Below are 20,697 nucleotides of genomic sequence, written 5' to 3'. Positions count from 1 at the left end.
TATCTGTCTGTGGGGCGTTTAAGGGTCAGGCTGAACTGTCCGCTTTTCACACGCTCGTCTTTCTTTCACTCTGTGATGCTGCTCCTGTTTGTCAGGCTTCTCAGGACGGTGCCACCACTCCACCTGAGTGTCCTCAGGCAGCCGGACAGACTCCGCCCCCTCCTCCACCTCTGAGAGAACAGCAAACACAGCATGAGGTGTACAGACAGCAGCAGGTTTCAGAGGTGTAGAGAAAGCTGAAGCCGATCAGAGGACGGAGGCCATGTCCACACTGATACGTTTTCCTTCTAAAAGCTTCTTTTTCTCTCCGTTTTGGCCTCCACACTGAGACGGCGTTTTTGGTCAAGGGAAACTGAGCTTTTTGAAAACAACGACGCATTTTAGTCATATGATGCAGTCATGTGACCAATTAAACTAAGTGGGTGGACGGCATTATACAGCAGTTCTTTTGTTTGCTCTCAGTTTTGACAGATTAAAGATTAATATCAGTTTATACATGCTGCAGAGCTCCAGATAAAACTTTTCCTCCACATTTGGCAGCGAAGCTTCAAAGAGCCTGAAAGTAAATAAACGGCACATGGAAATGACTTCCTGTGTGAGGCTTCAGTGTTAGTGGAGCCGCTAAAAGTGGTGGATCTAAATCTGCACCTCAAAGTGCGTTCACATACAAGTAGAAGGGGAGTGAGTGGGTCAGCGCTCAGGGCTCAGACACTAAGTTGGCCTTAAACACACCATTTATTTCCATGGAAACAGACACAACCAGAGTTACAGGTTAAATCCCCCTGTACAATAAAAAGAGTCTCAACACGCTAAAAACCCTGCCGCAGAAATAACTCTACACTGTCAACACAAAGGCTAAACAAATGTTTCCATATGCTAAAATTCCCATAATGCCACAGTCCAGCCACACGCGGGCAGATGTTCCTTATCTGAGACAGGAGAGGAATTTCTCTCCCGGGATGGAAACCACGCCGGCCAGAAGAACAAGGGGGCGGGGCTCCTGTCGCAGACCTGTCTCCTCCTGACAGTGCGTCACAGTCCCGCCCCACTCCACACCTGAACACGGCCTCCGTCGTAGCACCGCCAGATGCAGGCAGAGGGACACCCCTGCCCTGCTGTGGATTGCATCGCCTCCCACTATGCTGGCTGCGCGCGTTTCTTTTCCTCCTGCTCGCCTTTCGTGCGTCGCCTTCCCGTCTCTGCGCTCACCATCCCCTTTAACAGGTCAGCCTGGCGGCTGATAGGCCGCCTCGGGGAACGCCCCCACCTCCACAGGTGCTACTATTGTGTGCTTAGTCCACAGTGGATTAAAAGAATATTGTGCAACAACACTAAAACACACAATATCAGGATAAAACCTGATATTTAAATAAACAAACATAAATATGACAATAAAATCATGCAGGTAAAATCAACACTATGCACCAATGCACAGTCTGATCAAACTGTGTGACATCAGCATGTTTCAGCTGTGACATCAAAGATCTAATCAAACTAATAATGAATCACTTTGTTTGTGCAGCAGGAAATGTTCAGGAGCTCGTCTCTTCCTTCCAGCTGCTCTGATGGATCAATAAACCTGTGATCATGTTGTAAAGTGAGTTTGTTTCTGCACTGTGTGAACTTGACACACACACTGAGTCAGTTTCTGGAGCATCCAGCACACAGTCTGACTGCAGCTCTGCTGGACCTGAGCGATCCCTCTGATCTTCTTCTTTCTAATCCTGTCCATCCTGCTCACCTCCAACCAAACTCTCAGCATCTTCAGCTCTGCCACCTGCAGCTCCTCCTGTCTGTGTGCCTCCATCACAGCAGCTCTCACTGCCATCTCCTCCTCTTCACTCTTACTGCTCTCCTCCTGTCATAAATCAGCCCTGACCTCCTCCTCATCTCTCCTTGTTTGTACTTTCTCTTCTCTGCAGACTCTCCTCCTCACTCTCACTACAGATCATAACTTTGTCTGCAAACATCAGAGTGTTCATCAGCACTGCAAACGGGCTCAGAGCCACCTCTTTGTGAGCCACTGCCTGAGCCTGTGAGTATTTAGAAAGTAGAAGGACAGAAACTCCAGGTGTGGACGAGGCTCGTTGCATCAAAAACAGCTGCTGCTGTGATTCCTGCTGAAGGGGCTTCAAATAAGTGTCTGAATACTTCAGGAAATATGATGTTAAAGAAACAATCGTAAAGTTGTGTTTCCAGTTTGTCATTATTAGAAACATTATCAGCCACAGGCTGAATGGATTCAGTGGAGTAAACTGATACTGGTCCCACCATGACCTCTGACCTGCATCTACAGCACTGAGCCCTGACAGTGAGCAGCACTTGTTTCTTCAGCAGGATGTTTCCTCCCTGCTGCAGACGGTGCAGGTGGAGGTGTTTGTGTCTCCATCTGTGGGGTATTTCAGGGTCAGACTGAGGTCTCCAGGTTACAGCAGCTTTCTCTTCATCTTCGTTGGGTCTCTGTAAAACTTGTGTGTCTCAGTTTGTTCCTGATGTGTTCCTGACTCGTTCTTTGGTAACTAGTCTGCAGCGTCCTGTAAAGTGCTGCAGACATGTTGGATGAAGAAGAACAGACAGACTGAGCCTCCACAGTCGGCCATGTCTCACACGCTTCCTTTCTTTGGGCCTCAGCATCAGCAACGTGTCTGCGGAGGATGTAGCTTTGAGTGACCACAACTGCGTCTTTGTTGACCTTCACTTGAGGACGTGCCATTGGATAAATGAGTCTATTTGAAACTTCAGAAACAAAACTCAGATCAGAAAATGGGAGAAATTCAAAGTTTTGTTTGACACAATCAGCTGTTGCGTCTCGAGCTGCCTCACCTATAAATGTGGCTCTAAAGCAGACAGCAACAAAAGTCTGATTTTCTGTAGACCAAAGAAATCAATGACAAACCCCCCCCAGAGCGTTCTTGTTGTGCAGCTCACTGCTGCTCTACTTTTACACCTGTGACATTTGATGAGAATCAGCCGTCTGCAGCTCCCTCAGAGATTCTCCCCACAAAGCTTTTTGCCTTGTAAACCTTTTTAACGCTTTTCTTCAGACTGGAGTGTTCCAGCTTTTTCAAACATGCCGTTGTGGAAGCAAAGCTCAGCAAACCCAGCTTAGATCCAACATTGCATCAACTTTATAGATCAGTTTCTCTTTCAGGTCAAAGCTTGTTGAGAAGCCGCTTGCTGCCCACCTCACAGCCTGCTTGAAGAAACACCACATCTATGAGCGTTTCCACTCTGGTTTTGGTCAAATGGATCCACTGACACTGCACTACTAACAGTAAGCAGTTATATTGTGATGTCAGCAGATGGTGGAACAGTCCTGGTCTTGTTGGAGCTCTCCTGCTCTGAACATCTGAAGCTCTCCACCACATGACTGAGCATAACTCAGGGAGGAACATTGACTGAAGCTGCTGCAACATTTCCTGTCAGCACATGATTGTGTGACAGTCAAGGAGCCACCAGAGGACACCTGCTAACAGGGCTGGGTATCCTCACTCATTTCTACAATCCATTCACTTTGAATCAGTTTGCTCAGACAGGCATAAATATTATCATTCATTTCCATATTTTTATATCTATAAAAGAAAGCTGACACTGTGAGACTTCATCAGAGGTGTGAGCATCACAGCAGAGGCCTTTGTGTCAAAGTCACTGAGGATAAAACAGAAGAACATGAAGCAGATTTTCCTGTTCTGGCTTTTTATAGCAGATGACCTTAAAAATATTCTGCAGTAGAACAAAAACACATGTGAACATGACCTGATGAAGTGAAGCAAAGTTACAGAGGTTTGATTACAGACTAGTGATTGAGCCGGATCTTTGAAGTGAACGACGCGAGCCGGCTCCTTATCGCGAGCCGTGGGGTTTTTTTTTCTTTCTCTCGCCCTTCCTCTCTCTCGCACTTTTCTTTCGCTTCACTCCGCACGCGAGCCTTGTGCTTTGCGGTGGGCAGAGGGGGGAGGGGCGGTAGTTACACTCTCAGTAGCACAGGAACAGAGCGGGAGGGAGAGACAGAGAAAGAGAGCCAGGGACAACAACGTCACATTAGAAAGGTATAGTAATCATCCACAACTATTTTCAGTTGCAGATGATAAAGGATTCAGAAAGTTTATTCATGCAGGCCCATATGACAGAGAATGTGCATCTTCTTTTTCATATTTTAATTTATATTTAATTGTGCTGTGGTTTGCAGTGTTTTGTGTTATTTCATTTTAAATTTGTTTAAAAGGAAAAGCTGAAAATTTAAATAGTTAAAAGTTGAACAGTGACTAGTTGGTTTTTGTATTATATGATTTATTTATTACATTTTATGTGGAGTGAATAAATAAAAGTATATTTACGGTGGCCCCTAGAGACAAAGCAGCACGTACAAACTCCAAAACACGTACAAACTCCAAAACACGTAAAAACTCAGACGCACGTAAAAACTCAGGCTACATCCACACGTACCCGGGTATTTTTGAAAACGGAGATTTCTAAAAATGTCTATTTTTGAAAACTCAGTTTTTGCATTTACACATGGATGAGGAAAACTGAGAAAACGCAGCGTCAAAGATGTGCGCCTTTTTTGACGTCACACCGTTTTGTTTCGGTGAAATGAATTTCTACAATACTGTTACTGTTAATTGTCCTCTCTGCAGTGTTTAAATGCTTACATATACACACACAGTTACTGTCCCTCCACACATACAACTCGGTTCTGCTTCTACGCCCCATCTTTGTTTCCCACCGAGGCTTCTAGACTTCTGGTTGGCCAACATTTCTACATGTTTAGGAATATATCAGCACCTGTTGCTTTGGCATGCTCCTAGCAGCGTTTTCCTTCATTTCTGCATTTACATGTGGACGGGATTATTTTTTTAAAACGAAAACGGAAAATCTCTGTTTTCAAAAATACCCGTGTACGTGTGGACGTAGCCTCAGAAGCACGTAAAAACTCCAAAACATGTACAAAAGACAACAGAAGTGCTCCAGGATGCTAGGCGCAGTGTTGAGCTTTTGTTACCTAGAGGCTACACAAGCCAGCAAGTACCAACGACCGGTGTGTGGTAGTAAGAGGTAAATGAACTTTTTCTTTAAATTATTTGAATATATATGAGTGCTTGTGTATAAATACACAAACAATATACATATGCTTTCAATTGTGTAATGTAAGTGATCTAAGTAGCTCTGTTTTGGAAGTTCAGTTAACGCTAGAAATGTGTTTTAGAGTTTGTACGTGCTTTTTGGAGTTTGTACGTGTCTCTAGGGGCCACTGTATATATTTATATATAAACATATATAAATACAACCACTTTTTTTACATTAGTAATTCCTTTTGTGCATAATTTTATATTATTGTAATAATAAATTAATTAAAGCAACAAAACAACCTGAAGAGCCGGTTCGGAGCCGAAAGAGCCGGCTCTTTTTAGTGAGCCGAGCCGAAAGAGCCGGTTCTCTAAAAAGAGCCGGAAATCCCATCACTATTACAGACACAGCTGAGAGTTTTGCAATTTTGCATCATTTTACAAAGTTTGTTCAGTTTTGAACAGCAGAAATGAGACTAAGTCAAAAACAACAACAAACCCAGCGGCCGACAGCGCTGTCAACAACGGTAGACTGGTGGGTAACAACACGCCAATAATGCAGCAAACAGAGACTTTTAGATGGAAACTGAATCTGATGCGTCTTTGTGCAGAATCCATGTTCCTGCTCTCAGTTACTGTTTTAGCTGTTTAATGGTTGTTGGAACTGTGGGAGCTTTAACCTGAGATTCAGGTGTTTCAGCTAAAATACATTTATATTTAAACATCGATTCAGGATTTTAATGAATCAATATGACGTTATCCAAGCTAGAATCGATTTCAATCACTAATCAAAACCCACCCCTACCTGCTAACCATCGGCATTATGGGTAGTGTAGTAGGAGACACTCAACTGACTTAACATAGTGCCGGAAATGAAATAAAAGACCTCCAGAGACGATGAGAACAAGAACCAGGAGAACCAGCAGAACCAGGAGAACCAGGAGGACCAGGAGAACCAGGAGAACCAGAAGAGCCAGGAGAACCAGGAGAACACGGAGAACCAGGAGAACCAGCAGAACCAGGAGAACACGCAGAACCAGCAGAACCAGGAGAACCAGCAGAACCAGGAGAACCAGCAGAGCTGTGGCCCAGGATGGAAATGGTTCTGTGGAGAGACACAAATTGTCAGGTGACCTTTGACTGAATGTAATGAATTAAAGATTATGCTTAGATTTAAAATGGTTAAGCAAGCATGCTTATTGTGACAATATTAAAAGTTCAGTTTGAGTGATTGTGATCGTCTACAGCAGGGTTTTGGTTTATTGTTGACCTTTGACCTGCAGTGGGACATCTCTCAGTCTAAATGATGTGACGGAGCAGGTGTAGGTGGCGCTGTCAGACAGGTGGAGGTTGGTCAGGTTCAGGCTGAGGTCTCCAGTTTCCAGAGCGTCAGTCTTCATGGATGTTCGGCCGCTGTAACGCTGGTTTGGATCTTTCAGTTCGTCTCCTTGAAGCTGCTATCATCTAGTTTTGATTCTGGTTCTGTTTTGGTTAAGTCCTAAGTAGTCCTGATTTTGAACTGTTGTAGTCCTGTTTTAATTCTGGATCAGTTCTGGGTCTGGTTGAATTGGGGTTTAGTCCCTGTGTCTTGATGCATACTACCCTTTAGGGCTAAGCCCCGGGTGTTTCAAATGTCTGGCTCCACCTCTGGTGCTATTGTGTTAATCTCGGGATATTCTATCTATCATGTATTATTCAAAACACACAGGAAAAGACCCAGGGAAACCGAATTAACAATAAAAACCCTGAAAGCCATAAATTTCACACCCCAGCCTCAACTCTCGTGGGGGTTGGGGGCAGCTGATTTAGATGTAAAACAAACAGTGGATGGAGCAGCTACAACATTCTCTTTTCTTCAGTCAGAGTTCATTGATCACTTGCTTTGATGAAGGATTGCTGCTTTTACTACCCGAGCTCACCGTCTCGGTAACGACTCTGCCTCTTTGCTCTCCACGGTGTTTAAACAGACTCCACCTCCACGTTTGAACTGTGACGTCACCACATCGCTGCGGTCATGTTATCAGTGTTGATTAAGAACTGGACCTGCTCGGGTTTAATACTCAATGCTGTTCTTACATATTTTTGTGTCGACTGAGGTGACGAAGACTACATTAAAGGAAGTACGAAGCAAAAACAACATCAAAAAAGCCGCGACTATGTTTTATCATCGGTGAGGGGTCATTGCAGTGCTACTACGTCATTACTCACCTTATCTCTGTCTGGGGCTCTCCTCAGCTCTTCCCAAGAGGGTGGCACGGATGCCTCTCCGGTGGTCCTCCTTGGGCTCTCGCACTCTGGGGCCTCTGGATGTCTGGAGCCTGGATCTCCTCCATGCCTGCTTCATGCCCTGGGGGACGGGGCTAGGGCCCTCCACACCCTCTAGCAGACCATTACATGGGGAAACCTTTGAATACAAGCGCACTGATCCACACAGGTGTGCACACGGGTGTTCACTAGACATAAACTACACCTTTATTGGCTGTTACTTCAAAGCACATTGTGCGCTGTGTAGGAATGTTTAGCTTATTTTAGAGTTTAGGAACGTGGTAGATAGGATTATGAGACACTGACACTGCCCTGGATATAAATAAAGGCCTGACTGTGTCATGAACTTAGGAGTAGATCTTAGGAGACCCTCCCCAGTTGAACTGTGAAAGTAAGACAAAGAGGAGTTAATGCTGAGTGGAAATTCCCCAGAGGATACCTGTGTGGGGGTCTCAACATTTGTAACTTGATAACTGTGGTCTGGAAGGGAGAGGGAGTTTTATGACTGTCAGGGAGTAACGTACGCAGAGACACACACACACACAGTGCTTAAGCTGTTACACTCACACATCCACATGCACACTCACTCACGTGCACTCACATAGACACGTGGGTATGCGCTCACACACAGGCACTCACGTGCTCGTGCATACACACAGAGACAGAGTTTGGACCACACCATGGGGGTTTTATGATGCAGCCGCTTCTATAAAGCTGGCTGTGACTAACAAAGGGGTGAAGATTTTTGCAGAGGGACACCGGCCTCGTCTTCCCTTCTAGTATGTTTAGTATGTTGCTCTGTTTGTTTTACTTGTTTTTGCTTCTTTTTCTCTCAACAGGTGATCGAGGAGATTTTTTTTCTCTTCTTTCTCTTTTTAAGTGCCCTTTCTCACTGTCCCTCTTCCCTTCTGTTTTTCTTTTCCTTCATCTGTCTTTCTCCCTTTCCTGTCCCTCAGTCATGTCTGTCCCGTCTGTAACAACTGAAAATAAAATAAAATAAACAATAACAACAAAGGTCGATCAAATGGACCAATACGGCAAGGCCGTGATGATCCATTTGGCAAAGTAAAGCCATTGGGTATCCTTGTTGGTCTTCAGACAGCTATTCTGACAGCTAAAGAACCAAATGGGACAGACAAAAAACCAAACAAACAACAACCTCACCTTATCTCCCTCTGCGCTCTGGATCCACGGGCAGACTCAGCTAACACGCTGCATACTTTCACTTTCACAGCTCCTCCCCTCTGTCTGTGTGTTCTGTCAGAGATTCATGGGACATGCAGTCGTTAGACTTGGACTGTGGTTTCCTAAAGAGCTCAGATTTTACTGTCCGATGCAACAATAAAAAGAAAACATGTGGAGAAGCTTTAAAAACTGTTCCAGATTCAACCCGACTCATCCCAACATCCTGCTGCTGACAGGTATGGAGAGAAAAGACAGGTCCCTAACAAACAGTCAGCCATCCTTTTCCTTTATTATGGAAATCTGTCACCATACAGTAACGTTTGCTTCACTGGTACTTAGAAAAAGATGGTAGGATGGCTCCGTTAAAAGTCACGTCTGGGTTTGAAAAGAGAAAACAGAGACAGGTGGAAATGAAACTCAGAGGACGTCCACATGAAATAACCGGCCTCACATTCCTGCTGTTAGTTAGTTTATTCATTTCTAACAGGAAATCATGTCTTTGTATTATGTTAGCCAACATGTAATCGCTGCAGGCAGTCCCTTTGTACACGTGTGTACTAAATCACTCATCTGCTGCCAGGCCACACAGAAAAGTCATTTGTTTTTTCCACTGGACCCAAATCCTTGGCAGCACCGATGTGTGCTAATTAGTTTGTACATGATGGAGGAAACTGGGACTTGTAGCTTTTAACACTGATGCTGTCATCCTGTTTGTAAAAGCTTTAATCCATCCAGTAACTGAAGGCATTATAACCATCTCTAATATTCATGTAACACTAAATCAGAACATGGAGACGTCTTGTTGTTATTGTGGTCACAAAGATTCTCAAAGGTCTTTATACTGACATGAATTTAATATTGTTTGGATAGTGTCTTTTGTAATTGTGTAATATTAAAAAATAGATATGATTGGTTAATGACGTGTGGCATGTTTAATGCTTTTAAAAATGTTGAGAGCTAATATTGTGTCATAGTTGAGCAGCGTGTGAAATATATTTATCATTGCCTAAAGTCCTGAAGTGGACACAATCAGTAGCATGAAATATACTTAGTGTTGCTAAAGTACTTCTATGTACACAGTGTACTTTACCTTTGAATAATTCTGACATGAACAAAAAAACCTGTTTTACAGTAGACAAGAAAAATCCCTTTTAAATCAACATAAATTCAGTCTTATGTAAATGAAATACTTTGAATGTAATAGTAAAAATTAACTGAGGAGGAAAAAGATAAATTACACTAGTTCACTGCATCCCAGTCGCATGGGACCGACCACACAATGAAATCAGTTTAAAGAACATTTTTAGTTTATAAAGCTCCATCTAAAAATATCCATGCTGCTAAATGAGAAGTTAAGTGTGAAACAGGAAAGAACCTCAAATCTAGACATGATCAGCCAAAATAGGAGGGCAGATGAAGAGCTGGAACATCTGTCACATCTGTTTCTCATCAGCTTCTGAGAGTTTGTCATTAATTAAAAAGAAAATGACAATCAGAATCAAGCTGATAGTATGAAAGCAAAGGATCCCTTCATCAGGTCCAGGCAGAGAAGAACTGCAGTGTGAGAACAAAACTGCATATTTATTTTAGGTTTGAAACTTCAAATCTAAGATTAACTCAATCCTTCACCTTCAAACTAGCAAGAACGTGATTATCAGAAACAAATCTGTGCTTCCTGTTCCAGTTTTTACAACAAATTATATGCATCCAGAAAGAATGTAAGACAATAAGAAAGAGTACAGCTTCTTTCTTAGGGTAAGGTGAGGTTCATCTGATTAATTCTACAGACCAGGGATGCCCAGAGGGTGGCCCACAGTAGTGTTGTGAGTAGGCTGAAAGATTTGGATTTTTAAATGGTTAGTCTTCATTTTCCGAACCACTTTTGGACCTGAACACATCTCATCAGTAAAAACCAAAAAGAAGAGGAAAAAGTGCACAGAGGTATTTTTGATCTTGTGCAGAAGGTTCAATCTAAAAGCAACAGGTTAGGTGGTGTCAGGGGAGGTACTGTAGTCTGTAGGATCACTTTAGAAACCAAGAAGAGGAACAACGAATGTTACAACTCAGTGAACTGTAGGTGAGGATGGACCCAGGAGAAGGAGAAAAGGATGGATGGAGCTGGAAAGGTTGTGCAGCAGGTTAGGGTGATTAAAGACAGAGATGGAAATGTACTAATGAGGGAATAGAGTGTGTTGAGAATCAGGAACGAGGACTTTAAAGGACAGATGGAGGAAAACTAGTGGATTGGGATGTCCTGAGGAGTAAGAAGGATAAGATACCTGCTGAAGTATGGAGATGTCTTAGAGAGAGGGCAGTGGACTTCAGACTGTTTAACACATTCACTGTGGACTCTGATGTTTGCAGACGACACTGATCTGTAGTGAGAGTAGGGAGCAGGTGGAGCATAGCCTGGAAAGGTGGAGGTATGCTCTGGCGATAAGAAAAATGAACATCACTAGAAGTAAGACCGAACACACACGTGTGAATGAGAGTTTGACCCCAGGTAAACTCATCCACCTTCACTACCTCTGCTCCTTGCAGCTTCACTGTTACACATTGAAAGCAACAGACAGTGCACGAGAGGTGGAGATGCCGGCAGGGTGGAGCGGGTGGAGACGAGTGTCAAGGGTGTTTTCTCACAGAAGGATAACAGCGAGAGTGAGACCTGCTATGATCTGTGGTTTGGAGACGGTGGCACTGACAAAAAGACAAAAGGCCGAGCTGAAGACCTGCAGATTTTTACTGGGAGTGACCAGGATGGACACAATTACAGCTCAGGTTTTACTGGTTTGGACAAAGTTAGAGAGGTGAGGCTCAGATGCTTTGGACATGTGCAGATATACTGGACACAGAATGATGAAGATGAAGCTACAAGAAAGGAGGAAAAGAGGAAGACCACAGAAAAGATCCATAGATGTAGTGAAGAAGGACATGACAGTTTCTGTTTGTTAGTTTTGTTTTTATTTATTTGGCAAAAGATTCAGAAAAAAAGACAGTGGCCACAACATTGGTCAAATCACATATCCTGTTATCTTTGATCATAATTTTAATGTTCTGTAAATATGTGGCGTAGCATAAGCAGCAAGGAAGGTGATAAGTAGTGATGGCTCGCTTGAAGCTGACGCTGTCAAATAAATCAACACACTGCTTCAGAAGCACTGTGTCGAAGCTTGATTCGTTTGGCCAGAGTCACATGATCAGTGACATCCGAAGCTTCATTTACGTAACTGCTTCGGTGTCTGATTCACTGGTTTATAAGGAAGTGAATCATTTGCGGGATTTGTGGAGTGTTTCGATGGTGACAGATAGCAAACCACTGCTCACTGATCATCAACCACTGATATGGAGCCAGTGAGGAAGAGAGGAGGTTCTGTTGTGTGGGAGTATTTGGAGTTGATTTTGGTCAGTCAGGTGGGTTTTCCAGCTTTGTGATCTGGCTGTTTGCTTTTGTTTTGTGCGTGTGTTATGGCCCGTCTAGGCGCGGTCAGACCACAACATAAAGGGTGATCCATCCCCGTCCAACCCCAAGCAGCACGTCACACACTTAATACTTTGTGACTGATTTATTTACAATAAGTGCATTTAAACAAAGGAAGGGAGCAAATTATAACTTCAGGGTGAACCCAAGGCCAAAACAACAAACAAAAAGGTAGCCTATCTCAGGAGTATATAACTTACCTATTCAAAAGAACCAAACCAAACGACAAGTACTTTCCTCCCTACCTAACAAAAACAGGAGAAAACTAATCAAACAAAACGGCGGTCCACCCCTACATGCTCTTACATCAAATCAACATAGTAACACAGTGAACGGTCTGCCGGCTCTGTTGGGCGGAGGATGAATGACCTGGCTGTCCCTGGCGGTATCTTCTTATCCGCTGCCTCCCGGTCCTCAGCCAATCGGTGCGAGCCATCCACCCTGGATGCACCAACCACGGAGGAGCACCTGCACACTCAAATTTACATATGATTACGATCCCAGTCGTAACAGCGTGTTTATTTTATCTGAAAACAGGAAAAACTTAAAATGTCAAAAATCTGCTTTACATAATATAAATATCATTAAATAACTTTAGAAAAACTTCCATTTGACTCGTAATATTTAATATTATAAAAATATATATTTTATTTTCAAAATAATCTTAAAATGTTAGTCTACAAAATGTGCAGCAATTTAATTTATTTATTCCCTTTAGCTGATAGTTTGTGGGGCCCAGTTAGAATGTATAACTGCATCTCTACCAGTTTCCCTGCACTTCTCTGCCATGTGAAGGGATTTTCCTTAATGCAGGAGAAATTAGCTCCACGAAAAGGTCACAAGCAAAGAAAGACCACACCATGGTGCATGTTTAAACAAGGAAGGTTTACTGGTCAAAATTATTTATGAAACAAATAAACCACATTTTTTAACACCAAAAAATACACGTTCAAAGCAACACAACAGCAGCCCAACATCAGACAGAACTCCACTCTGTAGAGTGGGCAATCATAATGAAGCAGTTGGTTTTATTTTATGGATTCAAGCTGCTCTTCATATTTTTGGCCACCAGATGTCATCAGAGAGGACTGTGTTGAAAAGCTTCGAGTAATGAACCGTTTTTCAATACAAGCTTCAGTGCTTCAGAAAGCTTCATTTGGCCATCACTAGTGATAAGTAAATAGCATTAGCAGACGATTGAACTTCTTTTAAGCATACTTTATTGCTGGCATCTCCATTTAACCATAAAATATTCAATCAGGCACTTGCTTTATACAGGACTTTGCCCACACCTGACCTCGTTAGTCTCTACCATTGAAACAAATGGGTCAAACCAAACAATACAATTCTAAACAAAGAACAGGAATAAGATCATGCATGAAACTGACAAACTCATTTACTCAGCTAAATGGTTTGTAAAGTAAAATACTGCATACAATACAATTCAAAGGGCTACTTTAAAGAAAATAAACAATACTATACAAAATGAAAAACCCTCCATTTGGTTACACCCAATGATGCAATCATTGACCTCATGACCCTATATAAACAGGAAGTACTGGGCAGTCCTTCCCATATACCTGTCTTAAATATAGGACCTGAATAAACAACATGGACACCATGGTAAGTGTTAGTGATGGCCAAATGAAGCTTTCTGAAGCATTGAAGCTTGTATTGAAAAACGGTTCATTACTCGAAGCTTTTCAACACAGTCCTCTCTGTTGACATCTGGTGGCCAAAAATATGAAGAGCAGCTTGAATCCACAAAATAAAACCAACTGCTTCATAATGATTGCTCACTCTACAGAGCGGAATTCTGGCTGATAATGGGCTGCTGTTGTGTTGCTTTGAACGCGTATTTTTTGGTACTTATGCATTTAATCTCTAGACGGGTATATTTATAAATAATATTATATTAGGGGCATTTTTTTTTCATATACATATTTTTGACCTGGGGGTAGAATTGATTGTGAAATGGAAAGGGAAAATGCTTATGAACTTGCAAATTAAAAACATGAGGCATTTAAGGAAACCCTTGTTCATTTTCATTTAAGAAGAAAATTAGTTTCACTGTCCGATGGCCGAACCTGTTCCTTTTCGTGGAGATAATTTCTCCTGCCTTAAGGAAAATCCCTTCACATGGCACAGATGAGGCCAGAGTGCAGAGAAACTGGTAGAGATGCAGTTATGGCTCCACAAACTATCAGCTAAAGAGAATAAATAAATTAAATTGCTGCACATTTTGTAGACTAACATTTTAAGATTGTTTTTTTTAAATAAAATATTTCTTTGTATAACATTAAATGTTACGAGTCAAATGGAAGTTATTCAATGATATTTATATTATGAAAAGCAGATTTTTTACATTTTAAGTTTTTCCCGTTTTCAGATAAAATAAACACGCACAAAACAAAAGCAAACACCCAGAACACAAAGCTGGAAAACTCACCGACCAAAATCAACTCAAAATACTCCCACATAACAGAACCAAATCTCTCAGTAGAATGATCAGTGGTTCGCTATCTGTCACCATCAAAACACTCCACAAATCCCGCAAATGATTCACTTCCTTCCATTTGAATCAGGTACCGAAGCAGTTACGTGCGTAATGAAGCTTCGGACGTCACTGGTCACGTGACTTTTGCCAAACGAAGCAAGCCTCGACACAGTGCTTCTGAACCAGTGTGTTGTTTTTTTCGACACACGCTCCGGAGCGTCAGCTTCAAGCGGGCCATCACTAGTAAGTGTAACCAAAACAAATGGTAAATGGCTTGTATTTGTATTATAATGTATTTGTAAAGCGCTTTACTTGGTCCTAAGGACCCCAAAGCGCTTTACACTCTACTCAGTCATCCACACATTCACACACACATTCACACACAACATAAAGAAACATAATTCAGATGACCTTCTGGTTAGTAATGTTGGCTTTAAAAAACATGCATGGATGTAAAGGATATAACTACTGCTACCACAAACAAAACGCGGGATAGTGTGTGTTAAGAGAAGTTACACCAGCAATGTCTAAATTACAGCATTATGGCTGACTGTAAAATAACAAGGAAATAAACCATCAATATGGTTAAGGGACAAGTGGTAAATGAGTTCATGTCTAACCACTTTGTCACGAAATACATGAAAAACCGAAGTAACATATTTTCAATGTCAGACAGAGACTGTAGAAGGACAGAGCAGCAGCAGCAGAGCAGATCCACTGATGATCCTCTGTCAGATCCAGATGGACACTGTCAGTCACTGCTGGATGAAGCTCTCCTCTCCACCTCCCAGTAACATGGCCCAGTCAGAGCATCTCTACACACAAGCTGCTGCTGCTTCAACCTCTCTGGATCATCAGGACACAGCTGCTCCTCTCTCAGCACACACACCGTCGTGTTTACCCAGGCTTACCCTTCACCCTGCAGAGAGAAGAAGGAAGAGCAGAGGAGACAAACGAGTGTTTCCAGAGACTCTTCTGCAAAAAGACCATTTGGTTCCTCGTGGTTCAGTTAAATAGAGGGTTCATACACATTTTTCAGGGTCAAATTCAAGCACTTTTTAAGCACTTACAAGGTCCATTTTCAAGTTTTTTCCAGCACTTTACCAAAAAAAAAGGATTAGAGAATTGTGTATCAATACGGTTGTCATTGTGCAAGATGATCGGATCTTTAGCAAGAATGCTCACCTCTGTTTTCTACACAGACACACAACACATATCACTGAACACTAGGGCTGCCACAAACGATTATTTTGAAACTAGACCTCTAAAGCCAGAGGCAGCATTTAAAGTGTTAAAGGAAAGTATCAGACTGACAGCCTGCATCCAAAACCTGCAAGAGAAGAATCAAATTCACTGAAGTGAAACAGAGAGAGAGAGATGAAACAGAGTCAGGAAGCTCTAGAGAAACATGGCAACATGAAGAATGAAGAGGTCACTTCATTTGTTGCTGAAGTTTTTAAACATAAAGAATAGGGCTGCCACAAATTATTATTTTGATAGTCGACTATTCACCGATTATTTTTGGGATTAGTCGACTAATCAGATCATGCATCCGTTGGACGTAAAACGTACAGCTTATCGCACCAGCAGCATCTGTTCTTATATAACTATCATTAGCTTACAGCTTGAAGTGTTTAAAGTGTTTGTGCTAATAACATAAAAACATCATGTACAGTCAGACAGAGAACAGCACTGAGAGGCTTGAACAGATGACAGGCTCAGGTCAACATATAAGACTTTAAGAATGCACAAGCATCTACCTAAAATCTATTTAATGTATCATCTATGATATTAATTCTAATGTATTTAGTTCATGTCCCTTAAATAAACAGGCAGCCTGAAAGTATGAAATATTCATATACAAAAACACATATTTGTCTACTGTCTCAGTGGCTGATGGTGTCTCACAGGCCTCAGTGTGAGCTTAAAGAACATTTATAATGTTGAATGTAATGTTTAAGTGGTTTAATGTGTCGGTGCTCACAATAAACACATTTTGAATGAAAGCCGGGGAACTTCAATAGAACACAAAAGTGTCTATTCTTTGTGCCCATATGGATCAGTCATGTTATCATTATTTCCCCCAAAGGTGTTGCCAAAGCCACCAGGTTAATACTTAAAAAGACAAAAATATAAAGTTTTCTGTTTACTCGGCGACAACTTCACTTTTAGCTTTTAATCAGAAAGCCTTAAGTTGGCTAGTTATGTATGGGGCTAACGGTTAAAGCTTTCACTCGAGGGAAGTAACTCATTACTGCTAAGTAATGTTAGCTAAGTTCACAGCTTATTCCATACTACTGTACTAGCGCTGCTGTACTGCATCAGACTCAGACATTTCAACCATTTATCCCACGAGTTTGAGAGCTAGCAAAAATATTATAATTTTTACATTAGATTGTGTTACTTACACATACTCAAATTATTTACTAGGTCTTATATAAACTCCCCCATTGTCAAGAGGTGCAAATACTTTTTGCAGACTTTTCAGGTAGATTTGGTCCTCGTCTTATCCGTGATTTGTATTTGAAAATTTCCAGCAAACACTCATCGGTGTAATTTTATTTCTCTATCTAATAAGAAAACTATTCAATCAGATAGTTATTTGTAGTGAATAAAATACAGTTAAAGTTTCAAGCAGTTTTAAGCACTACATCTGACATTCAAGCACTTTTACAAGGATTTCAAGCACCCATACAAACCCTGTAAATGACAGCCACTGCATTGAATGCTTCAGTCAGGCTGATCTCAGTGCTGTGACAACAATGAGACTGATCAGCTGTTTAGATGAGTGAATAAAAGAGATCAGCTTGTTTTAATGTTTCTACAGTTGATGCATTAGGACCTATACATCTTGTAACACTGTCAGAAATAATCCAGCTTTATTTCCTGTAGACACGAACGTGACAGACATCATCACATCAGCTCAAACACATGATCGCAATCAGCTTCTAACTCATCTGATTGGTTGCCTGTGGTTGTGTCCAAGCCTGTCACCATTCTCCTCTCACAGCTTCACTGGAAACACTGGATCTTTGTTTCCTACTGACTGTGTTTAGTACAATACTGCTGACAGCACCACCCACTCACTCCATCACTCTACTTACAGCAGAGTCTCCAGTCTGTAGTCTGGACTCTGCTGAAGATCAGACAGCTGCTTCACATCTGGATCAAGCAGGTTGTTTCCCCACAGGTTCAGCAATCTCAGATGGGAGGGGTTGGACTTCAGTGCTGCTGCCAGATAATCACAGCTGATCTTTGACAAACCACAGCTCCCCAATCTGTGTAAAGAATGAAAGATGTAAGTTTATTAGACAAAGTGTGAGCTTGAAATCATTCAGTGTTTCATCATCTGTTCAGGGCTGAAGAAGGTTCAGAATGTAGAAGTTTAGAAAATGGAAACTCCAAACAGCTGAAGCCAACAGGAAGCAGCTTCAAACAGGAAACTGTGCAGAGTTTCAGACTATATGTCCTGATGCAGCCAGTTGGATTTTGGAGATTTGAATCTCTGTTCTGTGACTAAGTCCTTGAATCATTTCTTCCAGTTGGTCCAACAAGACAGACTAAGTATTGGACATGTGTTGTGGCTCCATTAGGGGAGCTTCTACATGTGATGTGATGGCCCCTCTGGGTCTGTCAGGTCACAGCACTGAAGAGAGCTCAAACTGGGCACACAGTGGTTCCAGTCTGGACCAAAGACTCTATACTGGAACTGAGGGACTGCTTTGACTGCACCCACTGGGACTTTTTAAAGGCTCATGTTCTCACTTAGATCAGCGATTTCTACTTACATTTCTTTCTGGGAAAAATGGGGATTACTTTGAAAACAGGAAGTATTTCCCCCAATAAGTAGCCCTGGATTAGTAAATCACTCCAACATGTTCTCAGGCAGAAGAATCTGTCTTGTTATGAGGGAGAGAAGAAAAAGATTGAGGCACAGAAACTTGTTGAAAGAGAGATAAGCAGCTAAAATCAGGTGTAAAAGTAAAGCAGAGGATGAGCTGAATAAAGGACAATGACAGTTTATTTATATAGCAGTTTCATTACACAAAACACACGAGGCCTAGAGACTCAAGGACCCCCCACCCCCCACAAAGGCCCGACAGAGCCAGGGGTCCACACCTTGCCTGTGTGTGAGGAGTGAGCCAGTACACACCTGAGCACCCAGTTCCAGAACCACCAATGCACCGGCGGGTGGGCACCAGAGCTTGTTACTCTGTTTGTCTCACTTCATAAGGGAATTTATAAGGGAACAGTTCCTGAACTGTGTTTCAGAGAAGTGGTTGGGAAAAATGAACAGATTTTCTGTCTCAGAGTTTTTGGACCAACAAGTATTTCTGTCTTGTCTCTTTGATTTTAAAAAAATCAAAGGAAAGTGAGAATTAGAACTGTTAGGATGTGTCATGATTCTTAATGTCAGTACCAAGTAGGAGCATGTAAAGGTTCAACCAGACTGAGGACTGACCCTTGATTTTATCTTTATTTCTGCGGCTCTAAAGTTCTTAATTAAAAAATAAAATTCAATTAAAATCCAGGAGATAAGCCAGAGATACAACCTCTCCAGCATGTCCTGTGTCTGCCAACTGTCTCCTTTAGCGCCCCTCCCGGATGGCCAAACTTCTCACCCCATCTCTAAGGGAGAGGCCAGCCACCATCTGGAGGAAGCACATTTCCGACACTTGTATCCGCAATCTCGTTCTTTCGGTCACTACCCACAGCTCGTTACCATCTGTGAGGGCAGGGACGTAGATCAACTGTTAAATTTAATGTTTAGCTTTTACACTCTTCACCACGATGGACCAGTACAGCGGCCGCATCACTGCAGCCACAGCACCGATCCGTCTGTCGATCTCCAGCTCCCTTCTCCCGTCACTCGTGCACAAGATCCCGAGATACTTAAACTCCTCCACTTGGAGCAGGAACTTTTCCCTGACCCGGAGTGAGCACTCCACCCTTTTCCAGCTGAGGACTATGGCCTCAGATTTGGAGGTGCTCATTCTAATTCCCACCATTTCACACTCAACTGCAAACCATTGAGAGTTGAAGGCCATCATCCGATGAAGCCAACAGAACCACATCATCCATCAAAAGCAGACCAAGCCCTATAGGACCCCTTCTTCAGCCTGGTGGCTCATTTCTTCATTTGGTGTCCACCATTTGAATGTTCTCAGTCTCCCTCCGAATGCTGTTCCCAGCGCACCCTCGCTATAAATTTAGGGGCGCCAGGTCTGTTCAGCATCCTCTCCGCCACCTGATCCAACTCACCACCAGGTGTTGATCAGTTGACAGCTCAGCCCCTCTCTTTACGTAAGCGTTCAGAACATATGGCTGCAGGTCTGGTGATATGATTACAAAATGGATCATCGACCTGCAGCCTAGAGCATCCTGGTGCCACGTCCACTTATGGACAATCTCATGTTCACACATGGTGTTTGTTATGGGCAAACTGTGGTTTGCACAGAAGTCCACCAACAAAACACTGCTCAGGTTCAGATCCGGGAGGCCGTTCCTCCCAATCGCCCCCCTCCAGGTCTCGCTGTCATTACCCACGTGAGAATTAAAGTCTCCCAGTAGGACAACAAAAGTCCCCTGACAGAGCACCCTGCCCAGGGACTCTAGGAAGGCTGGGTACTCTGAAGAACCACTCGGCGCATAAGCACAGATGACAGTCAGGACCTGTTCCCCAACTGGAAGGCGCAAGGAACAAACCCTCTGGTTCACCAAGAGAAACCCCAACGTACAGGCAGCAAGCCAAGAGGATACTAGGATACCCACCCCAGCTCACCGCCTCTCACCAAGGGCAACTCCAGACTGAGACAGAGTCCAGCCCCTCTCCAGGAGACTGGTTCCAGAGCCATATCTAGCAGGTACCTCTCAACCTCATTCAATAACTCAGGCTCCTTCCCCCACCAGATGATAAATATAAAAAAAAAAGCTAATTCATCACACTTATTTGTTGAAAGAAATTCAGTCAGTGATTTTTGAAGGATTAAACAGTTTATCAAAGGATGAAAATAGAAAAGCAGAATTTGACTGTTTATTGTTGACCAGCTGAGAGATGTAGGATTGTCTGGCTGATTTGACTTCATTGTTGTAACATGTTACGATATAAATATTACTAATGCTTATTTTCTGTTTATATTGTTTTATAGAGCCCAGAGTAGGAAAACGCCCTTGTGAGTTAGAATGTAGGCCAAAAGTCACAGAGT

The 20,697-nt window shown here is 42.5% G+C and overlaps 2 protein-coding genes across 3 annotated transcripts in view; one reads left to right on the top strand and one right to left on the bottom strand.

Annotated features, from left to right (window-relative positions):
• Positions 1 to 20,697, top strand: part of LOC134620251 (uncharacterized) — a 331,095-nt gene that overhangs the window by 107,031 nt on the left and 203,367 nt on the right. The gene's annotated exons all lie outside the window — the stretch shown is intronic.
• Positions 14,333 to 20,697, bottom strand: part of LOC134624178 (NACHT, LRR and PYD domains-containing protein 3-like) — a 45,127-nt gene continuing 38,762 nt past the window's right edge. For both annotated transcript variants that reach the window (XM_063469164.1, XM_063469163.1), the window contains exons 9-10: positions 17,596 to 17,769; positions 14,333 to 15,410 (exon numbers count right to left, since the gene is read on the bottom strand). In XM_063469164.1, the coding sequence (XP_063325234.1) occupies positions 15,389 to 15,410; positions 17,596 to 17,769 (196 nt within the window). In that variant the 3' untranslated portion in view covers positions 14,333 to 15,388. The remainder of the gene's footprint in view (positions 15,411 to 17,595; positions 17,770 to 20,697) is intronic.

Source organism: Pelmatolapia mariae, linkage group LG3_W (assembly GCF_036321145.2).
Source record: "Pelmatolapia mariae isolate MD_Pm_ZW linkage group LG3_W, Pm_UMD_F_2, whole genome shotgun sequence".
Classification (NCBI taxonomy): domain Eukaryota; kingdom Metazoa; phylum Chordata; class Actinopteri; order Cichliformes; family Cichlidae; genus Pelmatolapia; species Pelmatolapia mariae.
The sequence above is the reverse complement of the archived record's forward strand: the minus strand, read 5'-3'. Positions and strand labels throughout refer to the sequence as shown.